Genomic DNA, 25,380 nt, shown 5'->3' with positions numbered 1-25,380 from the left:
TGCTCGCCAGAATGTTCTGTAAATGCATCCTGAACACGCCACGCAGAATTCTTTACAAATGCCGATACAACAAACACTCCAAAATCTCCCAACCTTCACAGAACTGTCCGTAACTGCATCTACTTGAACGGTGATATAAACCGAACGCTATATAAAAGACATTTCTTCATCTTACAAATAATTTTTTCAGACACGTCTAACATGACCTTCTTGTCCGACAGCTAGTCCACGACTGCCTGAATGCAGGCTTTCAGGGCATATAACTCATCCCAATGCACGGGAAAGACTTTACCCTCATTGGTTGATCAAAACGAACAGCCAATCACATTAATCTTTCATGATCACATTCGCGCTCAATCTGCTTTACTCAAATCAACATTCGCAGATTCATCTACGTCATTTCATGCTCCAAGTATTAACAAAATGTTCCACTGAACGAAACGAAACGAAATCTAAGAGAAAACTATGCTTGAAATATACTTTAGAACTGATTATCCTCTTACTACCTTTCTGGCTACCTCATTACAAAAGCAAACGCTCATAGACATACGTCATCCGCCAGTTAGGGAGATTCACAGTTTTTCATAACATCCTGGTGGGGTAACACTTGCTAGTAACGTAAGGTGTAATACAATATAGAATTAAAATTTTATATACGTCCGACATACACACTCACATTCACTCTCATTTGCTCTTACCCTAACACAAAATATAAATATTAACTTTGAAACTATTATTTCCATTACGAATGAAAAATTATCGAAAGTTTAGAATTGAAAATCTTTATAAAATAAATCAGCACACTAAGAGTGCTATTACTGTTTTCAGATACCAAACGAAATATAAACTGTTATTATTACTATCTGAATTTATTTTCTTAAGTGTCGGTTAAGTACTTTTGAATAGGTTTTTTATATCTCTGAGACTATTATAGGTAGTGGTATCGAATTTCGACACAAAGCTCGTCTGAATAACAAAAGGTCATGTACCAAATTTGGAATAAAACAGCTTATATTTAACGTAGTTATTTAGTTTCTTAGGAGAGGTGAATAGGTGACTTTAGTACGCGCCACAGTGAGCATTCTCACGGTCCGTTTAAGCGAAAGGTGGGGGGGGGGGGGGGGGGGGGGGCAATGACGCATACGGCAGCCCACATACCGGCCGCCACCGAACGTTACTATACTGCAGGCTCCCAAAGCAGCTTTCCATAACGTAACAAAATTACTGCAAAAATCTGCAGTCGCGTAATAGCTGCGACGCTACAGCTCGTGAGTTCCAGAATGCTACTAGCAGTCCAACTGGCACAATGATTGCTCGTATGGACTATAAAGAATGGAGTAAAAAGGCCGAGCAGCTTCTCAAAAGCCACACAGTTCTGTAGCCAGTGCTAGGCAACGTTTGAGCTGGTGTGAAGTGTGATTTGGGGTGACGAATCACTTAGTACCCTATGGCACTCTGATGGAATGGTTTCGGTTTGGCGAATGCCTGGAAAACATTATCTGCCATTACGTATAGTGCCAACAGTGAAGTACAGTGGAGGTGGTGTTAACGGTATGCTGATTTTCGTAATTGGGGTGTGCTCCCGTGATTGTGCTTAAGGAATCGCTAAATGCGAAGGGATATCACATATTTGCGTACATACTTTGCACAGACTTTTCTCTTCCTCAAAACTAAATGAGAAATATCCTGAACATTTTATTTAGAGATGTCCCGAGGCATAAAAATGTTGATACGTCCACTACCTAAGACTGCCTGTTCACAACTGAGTGATCGAATGCAAACTGTTGTTCACATTTTTTTTAATCCTAGCTGCCACCGTAGTTATTGCCCTGACGTTTATACACAAGGAATAAAATCAGTGTCGGAACTTTGGAGAGATAATTTACAGTCTTGCACATTTTTTTAAGTATCCGACAGAGTAATTAGGATCCCTCGCCCAGCCTGATTGTCGATCTGGAGGAAAAGTCAGAGATACTCTGGCTTCCCAACAGTGTCGCAGGACGCCCCCCACAGAAGGCGCCGTCGATCCAGAGGCTCGAGAGCACCAATAAACACTGCCGCCCAGCACTTGCCCCTTAGTCTTCTCCACTCTGTATCGACATCTACATGATTACTCTGTAACTCACAATTATGTGCCTGGCAGGGGGCTCATCGAAACACCTTCGAGCTATTTATCTACCGTTCCACTTCCCAACTGCGTCCGGAAGAAACGAATACTAAAATCCCTGCGAGCGCTGATTTCTCTTCTTTTATTACGATGACCATTTCTCTGTATCTACGTGGGTTCCAAAAAATATTTTTAAAGTCTGAGGAGAAAGTTGGTGACTGACATTTCGTGAGAAGATCCTACCGCAACGAAAAAGTCTTTGTTTTAATGATTGCCACCTCAGTTCCCATATCATATCCGTTGCTCTCTCTCCCCCACTTCGCGATAACACAAAATAAGCTGCTCCTCTTTGGTCTTGTTCGATGTCCTCCAGCTGTCCTAATTAATGTCGATCTCAAACAACACAGCAATACTCCAGAATAGGGCGGACAAGCAGTCTCTTTAGTAGACCTGTTGCATTTTCTAAGTGTTCTGCCAATAAATCGCAGTCTTCGGTTTGCTTTCCCCACAGCATAATCTATGTGATCACACGAATTTAAGTTACTCTTAATTGTAATCCCTGTGTATTTAGTTGAATTCACAGCCTTCAGATCTGTGTGATTTATCGTGTAATCGAAGTTTAGCGGATTCCTTTTAGTATCCATATGCATGATTTCACACTTTTCATTACTATTTAGAATCAATTGTCACTTTTCGATCCAAACAGATATCATGTCTGAATCATTTTGCAATTGGTTTCGTTCTTCTGCTGACCTCACTAGGTGGTAAATGACTGCATCATCCGCAAACAATATAAGAGGGCTGCTCATATGGTCTCCTAAATCTTTTATGTAGATCAGGAAGTGCAGAGGGCCTATAACACTTCCTTGGGGAACGCCAGATATTACTTCTGATTTATTCTACGAGTTTCCGTCAGTTACTACGAACTGTGTCGTTTCTGACAGGAAATCACGAATCCAGTCGCATAACTGAGACGACACTCCTCCATAGGCACGCAATTTGATTAGAAGCCGCTCGTGAGCAAAGTTATTAAAAGCTCTCTGGAAACCAAAAAATAGAGCTAATTTTACATACCCTGTTGATACAGCACTCATTACTTCGTCAGAATAAAGAACTATTGTGTTTCACAAGAACGACATTTCTGAATCCGTGTTGGCTGTTTGTCAATAAAACATTTTCTTCGAGGCAATTCGTAATGTTCGAGCACAGTTTATGTTCCAACTCCTACTGCAAATCGACTTGGCGATTTGGGTCTGTAATTCAGTGAATTACTACTATTTTCTTTCTTAGGTATTGGCGTGACTTGTGGAACTTTCTTGTCTTTAGATAGGGATGTTTCGACGACCGAGCAGGTGTATATGAATGCTAAGTGTGGAGCTATAGTATCAGCATACTCTGAAGGGAATCTAACTCGTTTACGATATGGACCGGAGGTTCAAAAATGGCTCTGAGCACTATGGGACTTAACATCTATGGTCATCAGTCCCCTAAAACTTAGAACTACTTAAACCTAACTAACCTAAGGACATCACATAACACCCAGTCATCACGAGGCAGAGAAAATCCCTGACCCGCCGGGAATCGAATCCGGGAACCCGGGCGCGGGAACCGAGGGACTGGAGGCCTTGCATTTATTGAGCGATTTAAGCTGCTTCGTTACACCCAAAATATCTGCTTTTAAGTTACTCGTGTTTTCAGATGTTCTTGATGCGAATCCTGGAATATTTATTTCGTGTTCTTTCGTGGAGGAAATTCGGAAAACTGAGTTTAGTAACTTTGCTTTAGTGCCACTGTCATCACTAACATCACCATTGCTTGTAACAGAGTGAAGGGACTGGTTGCGTCTTGTCGCTGGTGTACTTTGCATGCGATTAGAATCTCTTTAGCATTTCTGCCAGATTTCTAGACAGGGTTTCGTTGGAGAAACTATTAAAAGCATCTCACACTGAAGTTCGCGCTAAATTTTAAGTTTCTGTAAAACGTTACCAATCATGGAGATTTTGTGTTCTTTTAAATTTGGCATGCTTTTTTCGTTGCTTCTGTAACTGTGTTCGGACATGTTTTATGTACCATGGTTGGATCAGTACAATCTCTTATTAATCGGAGGATGGCCACGAAAACAAAGTTATTATTTGGAATGAATCTCGCAGTGCTTCAGACACTATTTCTTTTAATCTAAACTACTTCAGACTCTATTTCTTTTAATTTAAGCTACATCTCGTCTACGCTTACGCAGTCAGGCTGGAAGAAGTGGAGCCTGTCATTTCGGATGGCGTCAAGCGAATTTTTATCTGCTTTTTTTTAAGTAGAAGTATTTTTTCGTTTATATTTGGTGGATTTGGATGTTACGGCATTCAGTCCCGCTACAACAATCTTACGGTCACTAATCCTTGTATCTGTCACGATTCTCCGCATTTGCTCAAGATTATTTGATGCTAAGAAGTCAAGTATGATTTCGCAACCATTTACTCTTCGGGTGGGCTCCTGAACTAATTGTTGTAACTATTTTCTGAGGACGCGTTCAGTACAATTTCCGATGACGTTTTATGCCTACCTTCGACCCGTGGCGGAAACAGAAAAACCTCAAGGAAGGGACGCTAAAGATATCTTGAGCTACCGTTACTTTAACCGTAATAAAAAATAATCAAGTCAGATGCAAAGTTCAAAAAAGTTTTATTTAAATTGATTATACACATATAAAAGACAATGCCGTCTTATCAAATGTTCAAATGTGTGTGAATTCCTAAGAGACCAAACTGCTGAGGTCATCGGTCCCTAGACTTACACATTACTTAAACTAACTTATGCTAAGAACAACACACACACACACACACACACACACACACACACACACACACACAAACATGCCTGAGGGAGGACTCGAACCTCTGGCGGGAGGTGTCGCCATCTTATAACATAAAAATGTTACAATTGTGGTTCTCTTCCTCAAATGATGAATTCTATGCACCTTTTCTTCGCGGAAAATTGGTTAATTTCATCGTCAATAGGACAATCAATGTCAGGATGAGTGTTCAACAGAGCTGAGCCATGAAGTCGATCCTGCTTCATTGTTGCCCATTGTACGACGGCCGCAATGTTGAAGAACTTCCTTCTACTGTAGCAATAGATGCAGGTAGACAAGCAAATATTTTATACAGCGTGTGCAAAGTAGGATAGTCAGATGTAGGACAAACAGATATCGCTTGAATAATAGAATCACGATCATTAAGGGCGTTTATGCTCGTTTGATTGTATTGAAGATTCTCTCCTATTAGTCTCTTTTTAATCACATAGAGTGATTCTTCTTCAAAGAACGGTAGTTCAGTTAAGCACTGACTCGATTTATGTGCCAGATTTCAGTAGTTGTGAGGGCAAAAGTATGTTGAATTTTAGATGATAATAGTACATAGGAAAGTATAACTACTCGATAACTCGATTCAGTCGAGTCGACTGGCGAAAGAAACGAATAGCGTGCGGGCTGACTGGCGGGGACGGAACGATTGGAAATGCGGGTGGCACCGCAAGGGTGGGGGGGGGGGGGGGGGGCATACCCCGCGCGTCACTCATATGTATCCGCCACTGCCTCAGAGTCTAAACATGTATTAATGCGGGCACATTGAAGTCACCACGAATTGTAAATATATGAACGGGGTAACTATTTGAAACATGATTGAAATTTTGTTTGAACTGTTCAGCAACTGTTTCATCTGAGACGGGGTTCGATAAAAGGAACCAGTTATTAATTTATTGCGGTTGTCAAGTATAAAATCTACCCATACTAACTCACATAAACTATCTACTTCATTTTTTTTTGACAACATAGTTGTGTGGAGATAACAGCGATTAATTTACTTATAATCAATTATTCAAAATGAAAAAAAATTAATAATGCGGTTGTGACTGTCATTTTGAATACTTCAATTTCGCTACAGAGTAAACTACTTCTGACAGCAATAAATGCTCAACCACCAATTATATTGAATCTATCCTTTCTGAATACGGTTAGGTCCTTTGCAAATATTTCGGCCTAACTCGTTTCCGGTTTTAGTCAGCTTTCCGAACCTATAAGGATATGAGCTTCGGTGCTTTCTATTATCGCTTGGAGCCCTGGTTCTTTTCCAACACAGCTACGACAGTTTATAACTACAATATCAATTATTGCTGGGTCTACTTTCCTGTATTTCACCAGCATTCTTTTAGACTGGTGCCCTTTCTGTTGCTTCCCGAGACCCTCTAAAAAAAAAAAAAAAAAAAAAAAAAAAAAAAAAAAAAAAAAAAAAAAACCAAACCTCCACACAGCCCCCGCTTCCCGTGTAGCATCTTCCTGTGTGTAGTGGACCCATGACCCTTGGCCCTATGGGGAAAGGCGAGGAATGTGCAGGTTACACGGTCGCAGAACCATTTGAGCCTCTGGTTCACACCAGCCACTCGGCTCTGTACCAAATCATGTCAGTCGGTTCTGTCGACCATGCTATAGGTAGTGAGCTGCACCTTCATCTCTCAAGCAAGACTGGCCGTTTTACCGCTTCAACTAACTGGCCAAAATCAGAGGTAATCTCTTCCGATTTAAAGCGACAGACATCGTTAGAACTGACATGTGCCACCACCTGAGAGTTGATGCATCCTGTGCTCTTCATGGCACCCAGAGGAAGCCGTTGGAATGACTTCTGCCAGAATGCACACAGAGCGAACAATGAATTCCTTGACAGCGATATCTCTAAGGGCCCCCATTACGCGCCTAACGTTGCAACTCTTAAACTACCCATAATCCACCATCGGTGAATGCCCAGAGCTTGTGGCCCGAGAGGCTTCCTCTGCAACAGGGAGACTGCATATGGCTGAGGGTCTTTTTCACCACCTTTGAACGACCTCCCACTCGACCATGGATGAACGGTCATGGGACTCGTGGGACATGCTAGACTTCCTTCGGAAGTTCATCACAACGATGCCCAATCGCAACAGCCTCAAGCTGTGTGACTGAGGCCAACACCGCATAGAACAGTGAGCGAAGGGTCACCAATTCAGCTCGCATCTGAACACAGCAATCACAGTCCCTATCCATACCAAAGACGGCAAAACTCCACACTGAAAAGTTATTAGATCGTTAGACTGTGCCTAGTAAGCACTCAAATGCACGAGAAATTTATAAAAAAACTAAACTAGTGGTCACACAGATAACTGAAAATAAGTCGCTCCTGCATAAAGCTCTTTGATTCTCTGAAGTATTCTGCACGCGCCATTGACAACGGATCAAAGTTGCTTGCGTTAAATTTTCGATTCTGGTCACTCCCTGCACGGTTTTTCGTATGCTTACGACGACTTCCGCTAATGTCTAACCTTTTCTCCTTCGTGAACTCCGCCACCATCGACCTCAGAGAGCACCTGTTTGTTCGACCAGTCTGCGTCACTGTCAGTCAGAGAATAAATTGTGTTCTGCGAGCGTAGAATACGACAGAAAATTTCATTATTTACTTTTCCATTCATTTCTCTGTCTCGGTTTTGGCACCAAAGATGTCACTACGACTGCCATGTAATCTATTCCGCTTGTTTTAGATTTGAAGTTGGTCTGATTCGGCCGAAACGATTCATCTGGACCTTGTTTTGTTTGACATCTGGTTGTGCTGATTTACATTATCCTGGTTACAATGTGTAGAAATGGCGTGATTTCTCCTTCAAGAAGACCATAACCGACCCCTACCGCATTTCTCGTTCGTTTTACGTAGTGTTCCGTTCATAACATTCTGTCGAATCACTGTCGGACGCTAACGGGGAAAGGACCTCAGGAGGAATACTTTCCTTCATTATCACCATGAAAATTAAGTTTCTTTTGATTCTTTGCCTTGACAGACACTGGGGCTCCTGTTGTTTGTTTCGGTCCTGTGGGACTTCGCGTTCGTAATTGGTCTTTACTGTGATAAAATGAATTACCAGCGTCCGTATCGAAGAGACAACAACAGCAGAGCCGCAACAACTGGGAGGATTCCTCTTCCGCCTTTGAGAAACTCGGTGACAAACGTATGGTAATGTGGCGACTCGCGGCGTGCTCCATTATTCATGGGCGAGATGACTCACAAATTCTAATAAACGGGGCAAGCTTTTAGACGCTCCCTGAGCACTCTCCTTTCTTTCTCTCTCTTTTTTATTCATTCATCGACAGGAGAGGCTGCGCCGGGGCCGGGGCGATCGGCGGCCGGGAATGGTCTTTACGCCTTGGCGGGAGCCACTTTAATGTTTAAAGTCGGCGCAACAGGCCAGAGCAGGCGCGGCGCGTCGGCCGCGGCTTAAAATTTCAAGGACGGCCTCCCTTCGAGGCCGGCTCAAGCGGATTAATTAGCTGCTCCGCGGCCCGGCCGTAAATCTGACAAACCCCCGGCCCGCACCACGCATAGAATATGCATTAACGCGTGCGCTTGCGCCATCCCAGCCGGCTACACGGCGCGAGCAAATCACGGCGCCCGTCACCTCACCTCACCTCTGCTGGCGGGTCGCCGCGCCCGTGGCGAGTAAACAGTCTGCACAGCCGAGACTGCAGCGCCCCTTAAGTCTACAGTACACTGAGGTGACAAAAGGCATAGGACAGTGATATGCACATATACAGGGTGGTCCATTGATCGTGACCGGGCCAGATATCTCACGAAATAAGCGTCAAACGAAAAAACTGCAAAGAACGAAGCTTGTCTAGCTTGAAGGGGGAAACCAGATGGCGCTGTGGTTGACCCGCTAGATGGCGCTGCCATAGGTCAAATGGATATCAACTGCGTTTTTTTAAATAGAAACCCCCATTTTTTATTACATATTCGTGTAGTACGTAAAGAAATGTGAATGTTTTAGTTGGACCATTTTTATCGTTCTGTGATAGATGGCGCTGTAATAGTCACAAACATATGGCTCACAATTTTAGACGAACAGTAGGTAACAGGTAGGTTTTTTAAATTAAAATACAGAACGTAGGTACGTTTGAACATTTTATTTCGGTAGTTCCAGTGTGATACATGTACCTTTGTGAACTTATCATTTCTGAGAACGCATGCTGTTACTGCGTGATTATCTGTAAATACCACATTAATGCAATAAATGCTCAAAATTATGTCCGTCAACCTCAATGCATTTGGCAATATGTGTAACGACATTATTCTCAATAGCGAGTAGTTCGCCTTTCGTAATGTTCGCACATGCATTGACAATGCGCTGACGCATGTTGTCAGGCGTTGTCAGTGGATCACGGTAGCAAATATCCTTCACCTTAAATCCGGGGACGTCAGACCCGGTGAACGTGCGGACCATGGTGCTTCGACGACCAATCCACCTTTCATGAAATATGCTATTCAATACCGCTTCAACCGCATGCGAGCTATGTGCCGGACATCCATCATCTTGGAAGTACATCGCCATGCAGTGAAACATCTTGTAGTAACATCGGTAGAACATTACGTAGGAAATCAGCATACATTGCACCATTTACACTGCCATCTATAAAATGGGGACCAATTATCCTTCCTCCCATAATGCCGCACCATAAATTAACCCACCAATGTCACTGATGTTCCACTTGTCGCAGCCATCGTGGATTTTCCGTTGCCCAATAGTGCATATTATGCTGGTTTACGTTACCGCTGTTGTTGAATGACGCTTCGTCGCTAAATAGTACGCGTGCAAAAGATCTGTCATCGTCCCGTAATTTCTCTTGTGCCCAGCGCAATCGATGTTGATGTAGCATTCTCAACACCGACGTTTTTGAGATTTCCGATTCTCGCGCAATTTGTCTGCTACTGATGTGCGGATTAGCCGCGACAGCAAATACCGAAGCAAATACCGTCTGCACTGGCGGAATGTTACGTGATGCCACGTACTTATACGTTTGTGACTATTACAGCGCCATCTATCACAAAGCGAAAAAAGTGGTCCAACTAAAACATTCATATTTCTTTACGTACTACACGAATATGTAATAAGAAATGGGGGTTCCTACTTAAAAAACGCAGTTGATATCCGTTTGATCTATGGCAGCGCCATCTAGCTGGCCCACCATAGCGCCATCTGGTTTCACCCTTCAAGCTAGACGAGTTTCGTTCTTTGTAGTTTTTTCGTTTGATGCTTATGTCGTGAGACATTGGCCCGGTCACTATCAATGGACGACCCTGTATACAGATGACGGTAGTATCGCGTACCCAAGGTATAAAAGGACAGTGCGATGGCGGAGCTATCATTTGCACTCATGTTGTAAGTAGGCTGTTTAGGTTTTCTTATTGGTAACGCCACGTAGCGCTCTGTATGAAATTCACTGGCTGTGCTGTGTGCAGTCTGTGGCTAGTTTGCATTGTTGTCTGCCATTGTAGTGTTGGGCAGTTGGCTGTTAACAGCGCGTAGCGTTGCACAGTTGGAGGCGAGCCGCCAGCAGTGGTGAATGTGGGGAAGTGAGATGGCGGATTTTTGAGAATGGATAATCTGGAGTTGTGTCCATCAGAAACAGTACATTTGCAAGAATGGATGTCATGAACTGCTATATATATATTATGACTATTAAGGTAAATACATTGTTTGTTCTCTATTAAAATCTTTCATTTGCTAACTATGCCTATCAGTAGTTAGTGCCTTCCGTAGTTTCAATCTTTTATTTAGCTGGCAGTAGTAGCGCTCGCTGTATTGTAGTAGTTCGAGTAACGAAGATTTTTGTGAGGTAAGTGATTTGTGAAACGTATAGGTTAATTTAGTCAGGGCCATTCTCTTGTAGGGATTACTGAAAGTCAGATTGCGTTGCGCTAAAAAATATTGTGTGTCAGTTTAAGCACAGTCATGTATAATTTTTCTAAGGGGACGTTTCAATGTGATCCGTGTGAAAAGGTTTCCGAAGTGATTACTGACGTACGATGTGAATTAACAGGCTTTGAACGCGGAGTGGTAGTTGGAGGCAGACGCATGGGACATTCCATATCGGAAATGGTTAGGGAATTCAGTATTCCGCGATCCTCAGTTTCAAGAGTGTGCCGGGAATATTGCACGTCGGGGATTACTTCTCACTTACAGACAATGCAGTGGCCGACGTATTTCACTCAGCGACCGAGAGCAGCGGCGTTTGCAACATTGCGTGAAATAACCGCAGAAATCAGTATGGGACGTGCCACGAATGAATCAGTTAGGATGGTGAGGAGAAATTTGGCTATGGCAGAAGACGAACGACGCGAGTGCCTTTGCTAACAGCACGGCATCGCCTGCATCGCCTCTCCTGGGCTCGTGACCACATCGTTTGGATCCTAGATGACTCGAAAACCGTGGCATGGTCAGATGAAACCCGATTTCAGTTGGTAAAAGCTCATGGCGCAGACCCCAAGAAAACGATATATCCAAAAGAAAAGACACTAAGTATTCAAATAATTGATTCGCCTCAGTGCACGATGAATCTACCAGCTTCAGTGCGGATGCACAGATACTTTCGACCTCCAGCAGGAATCTCAAAGCAACTAGCATGGAGGACATGGGCGGGGACTGTGGATATGTGGCGCCCTGTGGGATTAAGTCGGCCGGGAGGCGTGCCGAGGTGGGCCGCGCATTTGCGACAAATGCTGTGTGCGGATGGCGCAGTGGCTAACACAACTGCCTAGTAAGCAACTGATCCCGGATTCGAGTTCCGGTGCGGCACACCTTTTCACACGTAGATATCGAAATAGATGACAGAGGGATAGAGAAACAATTAAAATCGCTCAAAAGACGAAAGACCGCTGGACCTGATGGGATACAAGTTTGATTTTACACAGAGTACGTGAAGGAACTTGCCCCCCTCCTTGCAACGGTGTACCGTAGGTCTCTAGAAGAGCGTAGCGTTCCAAAAGATTGGAAAAGGGCACAGGTTATCCCCGTTTTCAAGAAGGGACGTCGAACAGATGTGCAGAACTATAGACCTATATCTCTAACGACGATCAGTTGTAGAATTTTGGAAGACGTATTATGTTCGAGTATAATGACTTTTCTGGAGACTAGAAATCTACTCTGTAGGAATCAGCGTGGGTTTCGAAAAAGACGATCGTGTGAAACCCAGCTAGCGCTATTCGTCCATGAGACTCAGAGGGCCATATACACGGGTTCCCACGTAGATGCCGTGTTTCTTGACTTCCGCAAGGCGTTCTATACAGTTCCCCACAGTCGTTTAATGAACAAAATAAGAGCATATGGACTATCAGACCAAGTGTGTGATTGGATTGAAGAGTTCCTAGATAACAGAACGCAGCATGTCATTCTCAATGGAGAGAAGTCTTCCGAAGTAAGAGTGATTTCAGGTGTGCCACATGGGAGTGTCGTAGGACCGTTGCTATTCACAATATACATAAATGACCTTGTGGATGATATCGGAAGTTCACTAAGGCTTTTTGCGGATGATGCTGTGGTATATCGAGAGGTTGTAACAATGGAAAATTGTACTGGAATGCAGGAGGATCTCCAAAGAATTGACGTATGGTGCAGGGAATGGCAATTGAATCTCAATGTAGACAAGTGTAATGTGCCGCGAATACATAGAAAGAAAGATCCTTTATCATTTAGATACAAAATAGCAGGTCAGCAACTGGAAGCAGTTAATTCCATAACTTATCTGGGAGCAGGCATTAGGAGTGATTTAAAATGGAATGAGCATATAAAATTAATCGTCGGTAAAGCAGATGCCAGACTGAAATTCATTGGAAGAATCCTAATGAAATGCAATCCGAAAACAAAGGAAGTAGGTTACAGTACGCTTGTTCGCCCACTGCTTGAATACTGCTCAGCATTGTGGGATCAGTACCAGATAGGGTTGATAGAAGAGATAGAGAAGATCCAACGGAGAGCAGCGCGCTTGGTTACAGGGTCATTTAGTAATTGCGAAAGCGTTACGGAGATGATCGATAAACTCCAGTGGAAGACTCTGCAAGAGATACGCTCAGTAGCTCGGTACGGGCTTTTGCGTAAGTTTCGAGACCATACTTTCACCGAGGAGGCAAGCAGTATATTGCTCCCTCCTACGTATATCTCGCGAAGAGACCATGAGGATAAAATGAGAGAGATTAGAGCCCACACAGAGGCATACCGACAATCTTTCTTTCCACGAACAATACGAGACTGGAATAAAAGGGAGAACCGATAGAGGTACTCAAAGTAACCCCCGCCCCACACCGTCAGGTGGCTTGCGGAGTATGGATGTAAATGTAGATGCAAATATCGCCACTGTTTTCACATAAAGTCTCGGTGCAGCTGATATCAATAATTCCTTTCCCCTTCTTTCATTTCACCCCCGTCCACCTTCAATTTACATAATGCATATCACAGCTATGGATAGCTCGTGGTGTCCGTTCTTCCGGACATGTTCGAAAGAACAGATACCACACATTCATAGCATATACATCTACATCAAATAAAATTGTCAGACTTTGCATGGGGTTGATATTTTGCCTACATGTTGCTGTAATATTTTTCTGATAAACACTTTCCCATCAATCTAAGATTACTACTCTCTACTAAGTCTATCATACTTCCTTGGAGCACATATTAAACGTCTGGAAAGCACCCATTATTGTGGGTGACGGGGTAACGTACAGCTTTCTTGAGGCCAAGAAGATTGCAGTCTACTCGTATACATGGCTAGATATCCTGCTCTTCTTCTTAGAAGACCTCGGTGTTGTAGTGAACCGAAAGCTTTACGAGATTCTAGAAGTACTGACCCCGAGATATACGCTCACTGACTTATAAAAATCAAACGTCCAGAAGGAGGAGAGGAAGAGAAATGAAATTTTTCGCACTGAAAGATTATATGGCTTTATTTTTGTGATCCCAAAACATATGAACAGCGAAATTGTAAGTACGGAACACTACTTACCTTTGTCAGCTCGATTGTACATCCTCTTAGATGCATAGACTGGTTCCCTAGGGAGAGGTACAGCTCTTGTATCGTTTAGTGCTGTTATTGTCTCAGAGCTGTTGTAACTGACCTTCTGCATCCTGAATATTGTCACTAGATTAGAGTTAGCGTATAAGCTAGTCCCATACGCATTCTATTGATGGAAGATCTGTGGATCTTGCTGGGAAAGGAAGAACGTTAATATCATTCGTGGGGTTATGATTATCATGTAGATAAGAAAAATCCCGTCTTTTGCAACTGCGTGTTTTATTTGTTTCTAACCAATCATGCTGCTCCGTTAATCTCAGGCAACATCAGCGTTTTCATTTTTGTGACCTTCTCATCCATATGGTCTTCTGTAGAAACTAGACATACACAGTACAGGTTTGTAATTCACAGGTCACATTTCACTACACGCAAGCTATCCTATTGCTCACTTGCTGTAGAGCCGGCGGAGGAATCATGGAAGCTGTAGACGGTAAGAGTGGAGTGGGTTTGGAATGTAGATGAAGACGTAGGTGTAGAGGCGTAAGCAAAATGACGGCCCCTTCAAACTCACTCAAGTTCTGATAACATTGCCCCAATCTTTTATTTTTTAAGTCCGTGATGGATCCAAAGTGCTACCTTTTATTGAGGTTGGAGTTCTGGCGTGAGGTAAGTTTACGATTCAATATTGGCGTTATTTAGACATTAACACGGGCCTGAGCTCATGGTCCGTAGGCCATACTTCAGTGGTGATTTCTTCGATTAGTGTTTAATTTCACTAAGGGGCGCATCCACAATTCTGCGAGGCACTTTTACCCGGTGCCATTGTTCTGGGGCGATTGAGTCTGTGAATTTCAGGTGTCTGGTGGTAAACCGTAGCACGTCAATTTTGTCCTGTAGGGTTTTGGTTTTAATCCTGATTTGGTCGCAGATCGGTAACCAGTGGAGTTCTTGGTGTAAGTCGTTGATTTGGGCGCATCTAGGGGCACCAAGCACGAGTCTTAAACACCTGTTCTGGATCATCTGTAGTGGCTTGAGATACGTGGGTCTTGTGACGACACGCATTAAGGAGCCATAGAGTAATGCGGGTAGAACCGTTGCCTTATATAGTCTAAGCTTTGACTGTACGTTCATCTGCACGCTGGCCAGTAGCGGGTACAGCTGGTGCAGGAAATATAATAAGTGCACCCCCTTAGACTGGATGTGAAGTTTGAAAAGTATTTTGCTGTCCGAAGTTACCTCTAGATATTTAACTTGATTGTTGCAGGTGATCAGTCAGTTGCCGAGTCTGTCACGCAGCTTGCGACGTCGGCGAGTGAACATCACCACTGTGATTTTCCAGCGTTGAGTCTAATGTGGTTCGCTGCTGCCCATTCTTCCATTAAAATGAGTTGACGTTGTAATCGCGCTCTGCCAGCGGTAGTCCGTCTGCTGCTCGTTAGTAGGGTGGTGTCGTCCGCAAACTGGGCAAGGACGACTTGGGGTACCACAGGTAAATCTTTTACACATAGCATAAAGAGAGTGAGCTACAGTGCCGGTCCCTGTGGGACCCCGGAGTAGTCTGTAGCTTGACCGTTGCTCATCGTCTTGACCATGATCCGAAGGTTTTGTTAGAAGGTGCTAATCAGTCTAAGGAAGAAGTCTGGAAAGGTCTGGAGATGTTCAAGTTTGAGAGGTAGCTAATCTCGCGATGCCCTATCGTACTCCTTTTCAATGCCTTAAAAAATTGTTGCAGTGTAGTAGATTGTAGGCGATGTATTCTATTACCCGCAGGAGTCGGGAGTTATGCAGACAGCGAATGGTGGAAGGCGAACTAATGAGACCGGATGATGTGATTAGCGATGAAAGGTCGTAATTGTCGCAGATTAAAACGTTTCAGAATTTTTGACAGTGTTGATAAAAGGCTGATCGATCTAGCCAACCATCCGACGCACTGCACGTTCGTTATATGTAAAGTGACAGACTTGATAACGTGGTCACACACACTAGCACAGTTCTAGCCACGTCAGATGATTCCAGCTCTAACCGCTTACCTACGGAGTGACAGTGACTGCATCTACATTCAGTCCGAGCTCTTCACTTTGTCGGCGAGTGTGGCTAAGCGCGTCACTTTCCAAAAAAACTGGATGCATTTCCGCATCGTATCTCCCCGAATATGTACCGTCTACAGACGGAGGGCTAGTTCGGGCTCATCTGTGGGCAGGCTCGGTGCGGCCGCAGACGCTGCAGAGGCCGGCGCCGCCGCCCCCGCCGCCCACGGAGCCTCCGCCGCCGCCGCCCCCGCCGCCCGCCGCCAGCGCCCCCGGCGGCGGCACGCCGCATCCACCCGCCTCCACGACCGAGTGCCCGCCCAACGCCACCACGACGGGGGCTGCGCCGGGCAGCGACGGCAGGACGCCGCCCGACCCCGGGTCGTCGTTGCTCAACCAAGGTAAAGCGACCGCCCCTCTGCTTCAGCCCGCCTGCGTCTGCTGGTGTTTCAGGAAGATTCATCACATTTTACAAGACTACGTCTTCCACACGAATTAAGACTAACTTAAGCAAAGGACTGCAACGGATTTTTTTTTCCGATAGAACCATCTTATTATTAAAAAAAAACACTCCGCCTTCAGGCCACGAGTGACCTACCGGGATCATTCGACAGCCGTGTCATCCTCAGTGGAGGATGCGGATAGGAGGGGCGTGGGGTCGGCACACCGCTCTCCCGGTCGTTATGATGGTTTTCCTGACCGGAGCCGCTACTATTCGGTCGAGTAGCTCCTCAATTGGCATCACGAGGCTAGGTGCACCCCGAAAAATGGCAACAGCGCATGGCGGCCTGGATGGTCACCCATCCAAGCGACGACCACGCCCGACAGCCCTTAACTTCGGTGATCTCACGGGAACCGGTGTATCCACTGCGGCAAGGCCGTTGCCCCATCTTATTATAAAATGGTATATTTTTTCATACAGTCTTTGGGTATATTTTACTCGCACAACTACGATTAGGATCAAAGTTTCCACTTACCTTTCACAAATGCTCTCCCCCGCAGGGACAACTATCACCCAGTCGTCTCTACTGATGTGAGCACCTCTGGAATTACTACAGGCTCATCTGTCAGGACGCGGCGTCGATCTTTGACGAGTCTGATAAATTCTTCACCCCTCCTACCAAGAACGAAAAAAAAGGGAAAAACATACCACGAAATCAAGGAATGTTGGAGTCTATTGGTGCAAAGCAAGATCTATACGTCCCTTGCACTCCTCAGAGATGCTCCTCCACGTAAACATCAGTGTTGTGGTGATGCGTCCCGTTGAAAAATCAAATTGGTCTCTTCATGTGTAGTTCCACATCCTAGACGTACAAGTTCTATTCGGAAAGTAAGGAACTATCTGTCGCGAAATGGAAACCACAGTGAAAATCCGATGAAACTTTGCACAAATGTATTCGTCAGTGTCTCTAGTGTGCCCGTAGATACGGATACGACTCTCTCCTCAGTTCTGAGCACACAATAAGCACGTGAAGATGCCTAGAAAATAGTGTCTCCCGTGAAGTATGGTTGCCTGTCGTGAGATGTCGTCTGATTTCACGGTACCTCGCGTAACGTAACTGTCACGAATTTCCTTCTCCATGCCAATTCTCGGCCACACACTCCAAAGGCTATGAGGTCTCTCCCGCAGCGTTTTCAATGGGAAGGGTTTGGTTACCCACCAAACCGCCCGGACTTAGCTCGCTCTGATTTTCATCTCTCCTCCAATGAACTGCTGGCTATGGAGACAATATTTTGGCACAGGCAACCACCTGCAGTTCAGCGTAGAAAATTGTCAGAAAGAAAGGAGGTTGCCTTCTTTGATAAGGGTATTGAAGAGTTGGTACAACGCCACGACGGACGTCTAAGTCGGAGCAGCGACTGTGCAGAGAAGTAGGTGGAAGGTTAGCTCATTGTTGCAAATGAAACAGTTTTGACTTTCGCTGTGGTTTCCATTTCGCGACCGATCGTTCCTTGCTGTCCGAGTACCCTTCGTAATTTCTGAATGCTAAAACCACTGAAATGTCCACCATAGGTTGCCGGATTTTTCTTTCTTTATACAGATGAATTTTATTATGTAATGTACCGGGTGGTAATAATTAAAATGCAGCTACCTACAGAGCTTCAATGTGGGCTGTAATTATCGTATAACAGCGAAACTTGGTAGATATGCTAATGGGTTAATGTGGAACCGATTTAGGCTGTAAAAATTAGTTCTAATTTTAACCACCAGATGCAAATCTGGCGCGGTAAGTGCAAGAAAGACGTACTGGGATACCTCCTTATTTAATGTTATAGGAATGGGACGTCGGCAGAAAAGGTTAAACAAGCGAGAAAAATGTGATACTGATTTTATTATTAAACATTTTGCATGAAAACTGTGGTTTCCACATAGATGCGCTCTTCCAAAGCAGGAATCATATGCTGCACAAGGAGGTCTCGATAACGTGCAGACGTTACGTTACACCTGACAGGCCCCCAGCGCGTATTCTCTTCAAAGAACGGTGCGAGAATAAAGGTGCTGGTGATCCACACCAAGCAGTCACATATGGCGAGTGCAATGGCTCTTCGTGCTCAACACGCGGTTTAACAGTACCCCAAATCCGGCAGTCCTGTGTATTCACTGCACCCTGCAGAGTAGTAAAATGTTCCTCGTCACTCCGTAGAATATACCCGGCCGCATGTCATCAGCTTCGATCCATGCCAGATACGGAAGATCAAATTACGAACGTTACTGCGTATTATGAGGTTTCATTTGGTGCACCGTCTGTATCTTGTACTGCTACCAATATAATACAGACCTCAAAACTTTCCGTGCCGCTGACCATGGGACGGATAGTTTTCGTGACACTGCCCGAGCACTAGCACATCACGGAGCAGGTGGTGCGTGGTCAGATACGGCAACAACAACCTCATGAATAATTTACACTCGGATGGTACGCTTTCCTCTTGCAGGTGCCACACCAAGCTCGCTCGCGTTTTCGGATTACATTACCGTCTTCTTTAAACCATTTAATGACTCCGGGTCTCTCTTCATACCTTTTCAGTTGGCGATACTCTGTCAGTGCAGCACTGTAATTGCTACCGTCCACATAAAACAACTTCACTAACACCGCACGATCTCTCTTCTCGATAGCCATAGCCATAAAAACTATAGACGGAGCCAGATCTACACTTGGCGTAAAACATTGGAACTATTTTTTTTTTCGTTGTAAAATGGTTCTGTATTAGCGCGTTAGCATATCCACCAAGTTTCGCTGCCATACGGTGATTGCACCACACACTGGACCACAGTGAGTAGCCGCAGTTTAATTATACACTCTAATACATTACCATCCACTTTCGGCCGATGGCCATTTTCAATTGGTTTCATATAAACACATCAAAAAAAGTTTTTCATCGCCCCGGTTCCCAGAACTCCTGAAGACAGACGTTGGATATTGTTTTACAGACACAGTTCCTTTTACTGTTCAGAGACGCCACTAAACCCGCCCAAAGATGTAAACAACCATGCATGAGCAGCGCCTATTAGAGGGAGGGGGTCCGACAGCCGATCATTTCCAATCATTACACCAGGAAGGAGGTACACGGCTCGTGTTGTTGTAGTTCAACCATACCTAGGCGATCAATACCGCGGTTCGATCGCGTCCGCGTTGTTATTTTGTGCCAGGAAGGGCTCTCAACAAGGGAAGTGTCGAGGTGTCTCAGTGTGAAACAAAGCGATGTTGTTCGCACTTGGAGATACAGAGCGACAGGAACTGTCGATGACATGCCTCGCTCAGGATGCCCAAGGGCTACTACTGCAGTGGATGACCGCTACCTACGGATTATGGCTTGAGGAACCCTGGCAGCAACGCCACCATGTTAGTACATGCTTTTCGTGCAGCCACAGGACGTCGTGTTACGAATCAATCTGTGAGCAATAGGCTGCATGATGCGCAACTTCACTCCCAACGTCCATGGCGAGGTCCATCTTTGCAACCAAGACACCATGCAGCGCGGTACAGACGGGCCCAACAACATGCCGAATGGACCGCTCAGGATTCGCATCACGTTCTCTTCACCGATGAGTGATGCATATGATTTTAACCAGACAAACGTCGGAGACGTGTTTGGAGGCAACCCGGTCAGCCTGAACGCCTTAGACACACTGTCCAGCGAATGCAGCAAGGTGGAGGTTCCCTGCTGTTTTGTGGTGGCATTATGTGGGGCCGACATACGCCACCGATGGTCATGGAAGGCCCCGTAACGGCTGTTCGATACATAAATGCCATCCTCCGACCGATAGTGCAACTACATCGGCAGCATACTGGCGAGGCATTCGTCTTCGTGGATGGCAATTCGCGTCCCCACCGTTCACATCTTGTGAATTACTTCCTCCAGGATAACGACATCGTTCGACTAGAGTGGCCAGCATGTTCTCCAGACATGAGCCCTTCGAACATGCCTGGGATAGACCGTAAAGAGCTGTTTATGGACGATGTGACCCACCATCACTTTGAGGGATCTACGCTGAATCACCGTAGTTGAGTGGGACAATCTGGACCAACAGTGCCTTGATGAACTTATGGGTAGTATGCCACGACGAATACAGGTATGCATCAATGCAAGAAGACGTGCTGCTGGGTATTAGAGGTAACGGTGTGTGCAGCAATCTGGACCACCACCTCTGAAGGTCTCGCTGTGTGGTGGTACAGCATGCAATGTGTGGTTTTCAAGAGCTATAAAAAGGGTGTACATGATGTTTATGTTGATCTCTGTTCCAATTTTCTCTACAGGTTCTGGAACTCTCGGAATCGAGGTGATGTACAACTTTTTTTGATATGTATACAAACATTTCAGCGACAGAACGGCATTTTAAAATGACTACAGGCCGAAAGTGGCCAGTAACTCTAACACATGATGCAGTAAAGATCATCTGCATTAAAAATTTTTCTAATAGGCTACGGCGGGTATTTAAAATGATTTTAGCATTTATTAAAAATGAAATTTTCGGCATGTTGTGCCAAGTGTGTTATGATCGAGCAAGCGAGCTAGTTGTGCTAGACACATCCTACTGGCAACTACATGAACCGATCTCTTACAACTGGCACCAGAATAAATGTTTGGTTTCAATGCTTAAATTAAAATTCATTGAGTGTGTTTATCTGTTTTCAGGTAGGAGATAAAGTCTTGATAAATCTGATGACTCTTTTTGAAATCTCCTGTAAAATTAACTTGTAACTTCTCGTCTCTTTTACAGACATTGCATAATGCTGCATTTCCGATTTCGTGCAGTAAAAGTCGTAATTTCGAGTGGTCTTTTTTATTTAATTTTTTTTTATTTTTAAGTAGGTGTTCATACTTTTTTTACTGTCTCCAAAGGTAACTCGAGATTATGCAAGTCGCACAGAATAAACGACGGTACTCCTCGCAAACGACAGTAATAGAAAGCAACAAATACCAAAAGCACGTCCGTGTGCAACCACGTTGAAATAATCTGATTGGTTAATCCCATTAACTGTCATAAGATCCCAGACAAACAAAATAAGAGAATTTTTTTCACAGAGGTAGGTCTTGAGTAGAAACAGTCGCTACTCTGTATCAACTGAAACCCTATTTGAAGAACAATATGGTTTTTGTTTGCGCAATCTTCGTGCAATACTTCGTCCAAAACAAATCATTCAAATATAAAAGCACTATAATCCTGAACCATAGCTGTATATCTAGCCAGAGTAACCTCTTCCAAACTGTGGAATATATTTATCTTGTATATTGATTTAACCTGATCTGATTAGGACTAGCAGGCCCTCTCTTACATCGGACCAGGGTTTCACACATACAGTACCTATTTTTAAATCATACTTACCTAAGAAATAACAATTTTAATATGACAAATATTATTAAAATGATATGTATCTGAAGTGACAACTGAATAAATAATACTATGAACTGGTAAAGTTAATACTGGAAGCACATGTACTACTGTAGCTATTGCCACTAGTAGTGATAATAATAGTAATGACAACAACAATAATGACAGTAGCAGATATAAGAAGAATTTGTATGTGTGAAAAAAAATAGATATTTTCTGAGATAGCGAGTTCTTTGGAAAGGAAGAAAATTTAAGGAGACCACATCGTCATGGTTGAAAGAGGGATCTACAGCGGTAAAGAATGCGTACAGTGACAATGGAAAGTATTGTTACTTTAGTAGATACGTCGTTAACTGTTTTCTGAAGATGGAGATGTTATTCAGTTCTCCAGTTATTCCAGAGTCGGGTTACTGCTACTGAGAAGGACTTCGAGAAAGTGGGTGAACGATAGATTGGGACAAAAAGGATTTTGCTCTGATGGGAACGGATGTTTCTCTCATGTTGTTCAGACAAGAGCGTTAAGGACGAGGAGAAGTATGAGGGACAGTTTTCGCTGATAATATAGTGTAGAAGACAGAGAACATTGAAATATCTGCGCTTGACTGCACGCAGCCAGAATAGTTGTGAATATGATAGTGAAATATGTCAAATAATGGAACGTCACAGGTGTAACGAACACAGGCATTCATAACCAATTCCAGGTATCATGAGCGTTTCCGAGAAGGGCCTTGCAATAAAACATCGCTGTAATCAATATTGGAAGTATAACTGTTTGTACAAGTTTCTTTTTCAGATCAATAGCGGAGCGCCTTTTATATTTTTGTACGACATGGAGAGATGCTGAGCCCTTCTTGTACATTGCGGTTACCAGTTCAGACCAATTTAGATTTTCATCTATTATTACTCATAGACTCTTCTATGAAAGAGAAAAGTTGACATTTGTCCTGATTGTAGGGATTCCCCATATTTCAGGGTAATAAACCTAGAATGACCAAACAGTTCCGCTTGTGTCTTGTGTGGGTTGAACTGTTAACCAAATATCCTGCCCCCTTTTTCGTAGGGCAAACAGGTCGGTATTGAGATTCACGATGGCTGTCTTCAGGTTTATTGGTTTAGCGCTAGATACAATTTGAGGTCACTAGCGTACATGTGGTGTTTGCAGTAAGAGCAAACTGAAGACACAGTATTTACGTACAATGAGAAGAACAAAGAACATAATAACGAACCCTGAGGGGACGTCTAATACAACATGCTTCCATTGCGACTTCATGGTGCCGGATATGCACTGCTGGCGAGACGTCAGGTATGGCGAGAAATTAGAAGAGAAAAGCATCCCAAGGTGGATGATGGATGTTATTGAAAGTCTGTAAAAGAACACAGTTGGTTTAATACCTGTTGCTGAGGTGACGGAATTTAAATAAGGTGTTAGACAAGGACGTTGCGTATCCTCCATTCTGTTTAATTTGTACGTAGATGATAACGTATGGAGAAGCCAGCGTCCTAAAGATATGGGTCTACGTCGACATATGTTAGTCAGTACCCGTCTCTTTGCATACTGTCAGTACGGACATATAGCCTGGAAATTAGTACAAAAATCCATCTGCTCATAAAATATAATTGCGAAGTACTGAAAACTAAAATCAAAATAATAGCATTCTAATGCAATGATATACTGGTACTGAAAGAAAATCATGATCACGAAAGACGAAGCACAAGAATGGACAGAGAACGGTATGGGAAATTCAATCAGCTGTGTCCTTTTCAAAGGAACTATTCCGGAATTTGCCTTTAGCATTATTTTTAAAAAATCGGGAATCTATATCCGCATAGCCGGTTGGGAAATAGAACATCCTTCTCTGCGAATGTGAACCTGCTAACCATTGCACCCATCTCGCCCGATCTCTTATAATAACGATTAGGAATATGTTTAGATAATATTCGCTACGATAATTAGCAAACTTTAAATATCGTGGATGCAATGTCACACACGATTACTGTGTAAATGCTGAAAACAAACCAAAAACTTTTTCAGGAGTGTACGGGACGGTTGGAACACCTGTGAGTTAGATTCTGTGGAAACCCAAACAAATTATTAATATACATACCGTTTTGTATAACAGCGAAGTTTGGTTAAGGAAATTCGCGGACAAAACTAAAATCCAGCGGCTAAACGAAGTTTCTCGCTGTTTCATAAACAACACAAGCAAAAACAACCCTGTATGATGTAACTGATAGCCGACGTTGCCTATCGCGAAACATTCTTTTAAGTCACCAGTCTTTGAACTGATTTCATGCCTATAATATTTTTTCCAGTCTTATGCTAATCTTTTAATCTTTACGTTTTTACTACAATGAACAGTTTCTGTAATCTGTTTTGCTTATTTTTCCCTTCACTGCACTTTCAGCGCAAAGTTAACCATTCTGTGTGCTGCAACACCTGTCCCGCTAAATTGTCTCTTCTCCTGGTAATGATCTTCCATAGACTCTTTTCCTTCTTTGTTCTTTGTAGTGCTTCTTAGTTTTTTACTTTACCTGTCCATTTAATTTTTAACGTTCTATGACAGCACCACACCTTTAATGCTCCCAGTATATTTTTTTATCTAGAGTTCCGAGGGTCCCCGTTGTGAGACTCCTCTTCGTCGCTCACTTGGCTGATAATAACTTCTGTGTTTGCCAGTGTGAACTGTTTCATCATTATTAATGTTATTTTTGGTCGGTTGGGTGGATGTCATTAAGCACAATAGACTGAGATGAAATCGGTAATATTATTTTTGCGCACGGCGATACCTCGACTTTCGCAAGAGTTTCTCGGAAAAAAGAGGAAAAGGGGGGGGGGGGGGGCGGAGGAGGTGTCCTAGCAAAGAAACTACGCAGTATCTTTCTCTCCAGCTTGTATCGTGATGGATAATACTAATCCCGATGTGCTGTTTGAGGCTTTCCCGACGTAATAAATGCTTAAAAGGTTCTCGGCCAGTGCGTCGGATCGCATTGTCTAAATTGGACATTTCCACAAGTCAGTTGCTCGACATCTTCAGGTCTCACTGTGACTAGCTGTTGTGGCTGTCCAATTTATACAAGCAACACTAATCTTCTATAATTCCCCCTGTGTTGAGTATCTGATTCATTGCAGAGGGATTTTGAAATCCCATAGGAGGCAATGGAAATGCTGCAGCAACGTCAGGGTCCGGAATGTCAGCGGGATGGGTGGTTCTATTACGTATTAATAGGCGAAGAGATCCATTACTGTCTGATTATACTTTTGGCGGTATATCATTGGGAGGAACCGTCAGGAGTAACCTAAAGAGGAATGCACTTATAAAACTAGCTATATTCAAAGGCAGATACCAGAACGAACATTACCGAGATGCTCAAAAAAATCTAGTAGGGGCCACTATAAGGTTGATGTCGTGTATCACAGACAAGTTTACTTTTGAAATTCAAAAATCGGACTTTCCAAGAAAAGTCGGGCAACATACGCGGTCCCCCCAAAAAGTTCCGAAACAGATTTTGTTCCTGGTACACAAAAAACGTCAGCGCAGTTGTTATGATCGCAGCCTAAATTAGC

The 25,380-nt window shown here is 43.8% G+C and overlaps 1 protein-coding gene across 1 annotated transcript in view; it reads left to right on the top strand.

The window, feature by feature from the left end:
* The window catches only part of LOC124584853 (neuroligin 4-like), a 300,880-nt gene that overhangs the window by 238,698 nt on the left and 36,802 nt on the right, over window positions 1-25,380 (top strand). Inside the window, exons 7-8 of the mRNA XM_047131372.1 lie at window positions 16,156-16,187; window positions 16,296-16,383. Coding sequence (XP_046987328.1) covers window positions 16,156-16,187; window positions 16,296-16,383 — 120 coding nt within the window. The remainder of the gene's footprint in view (window positions 1-16,155; window positions 16,188-16,295; window positions 16,384-25,380) is intronic.

The sequence above is a fragment of the Schistocerca americana genome, chromosome 1 (assembly GCF_021461395.2).
Source record: "Schistocerca americana isolate TAMUIC-IGC-003095 chromosome 1, iqSchAmer2.1, whole genome shotgun sequence".
In the NCBI taxonomy this organism is placed as follows: Eukaryota; Metazoa; Arthropoda; class Insecta; order Orthoptera; family Acrididae; genus Schistocerca; species Schistocerca americana.
Note: the sequence above shows the minus strand (reverse complement) of the source record. Positions and strands in the feature narration are given on the sequence as shown.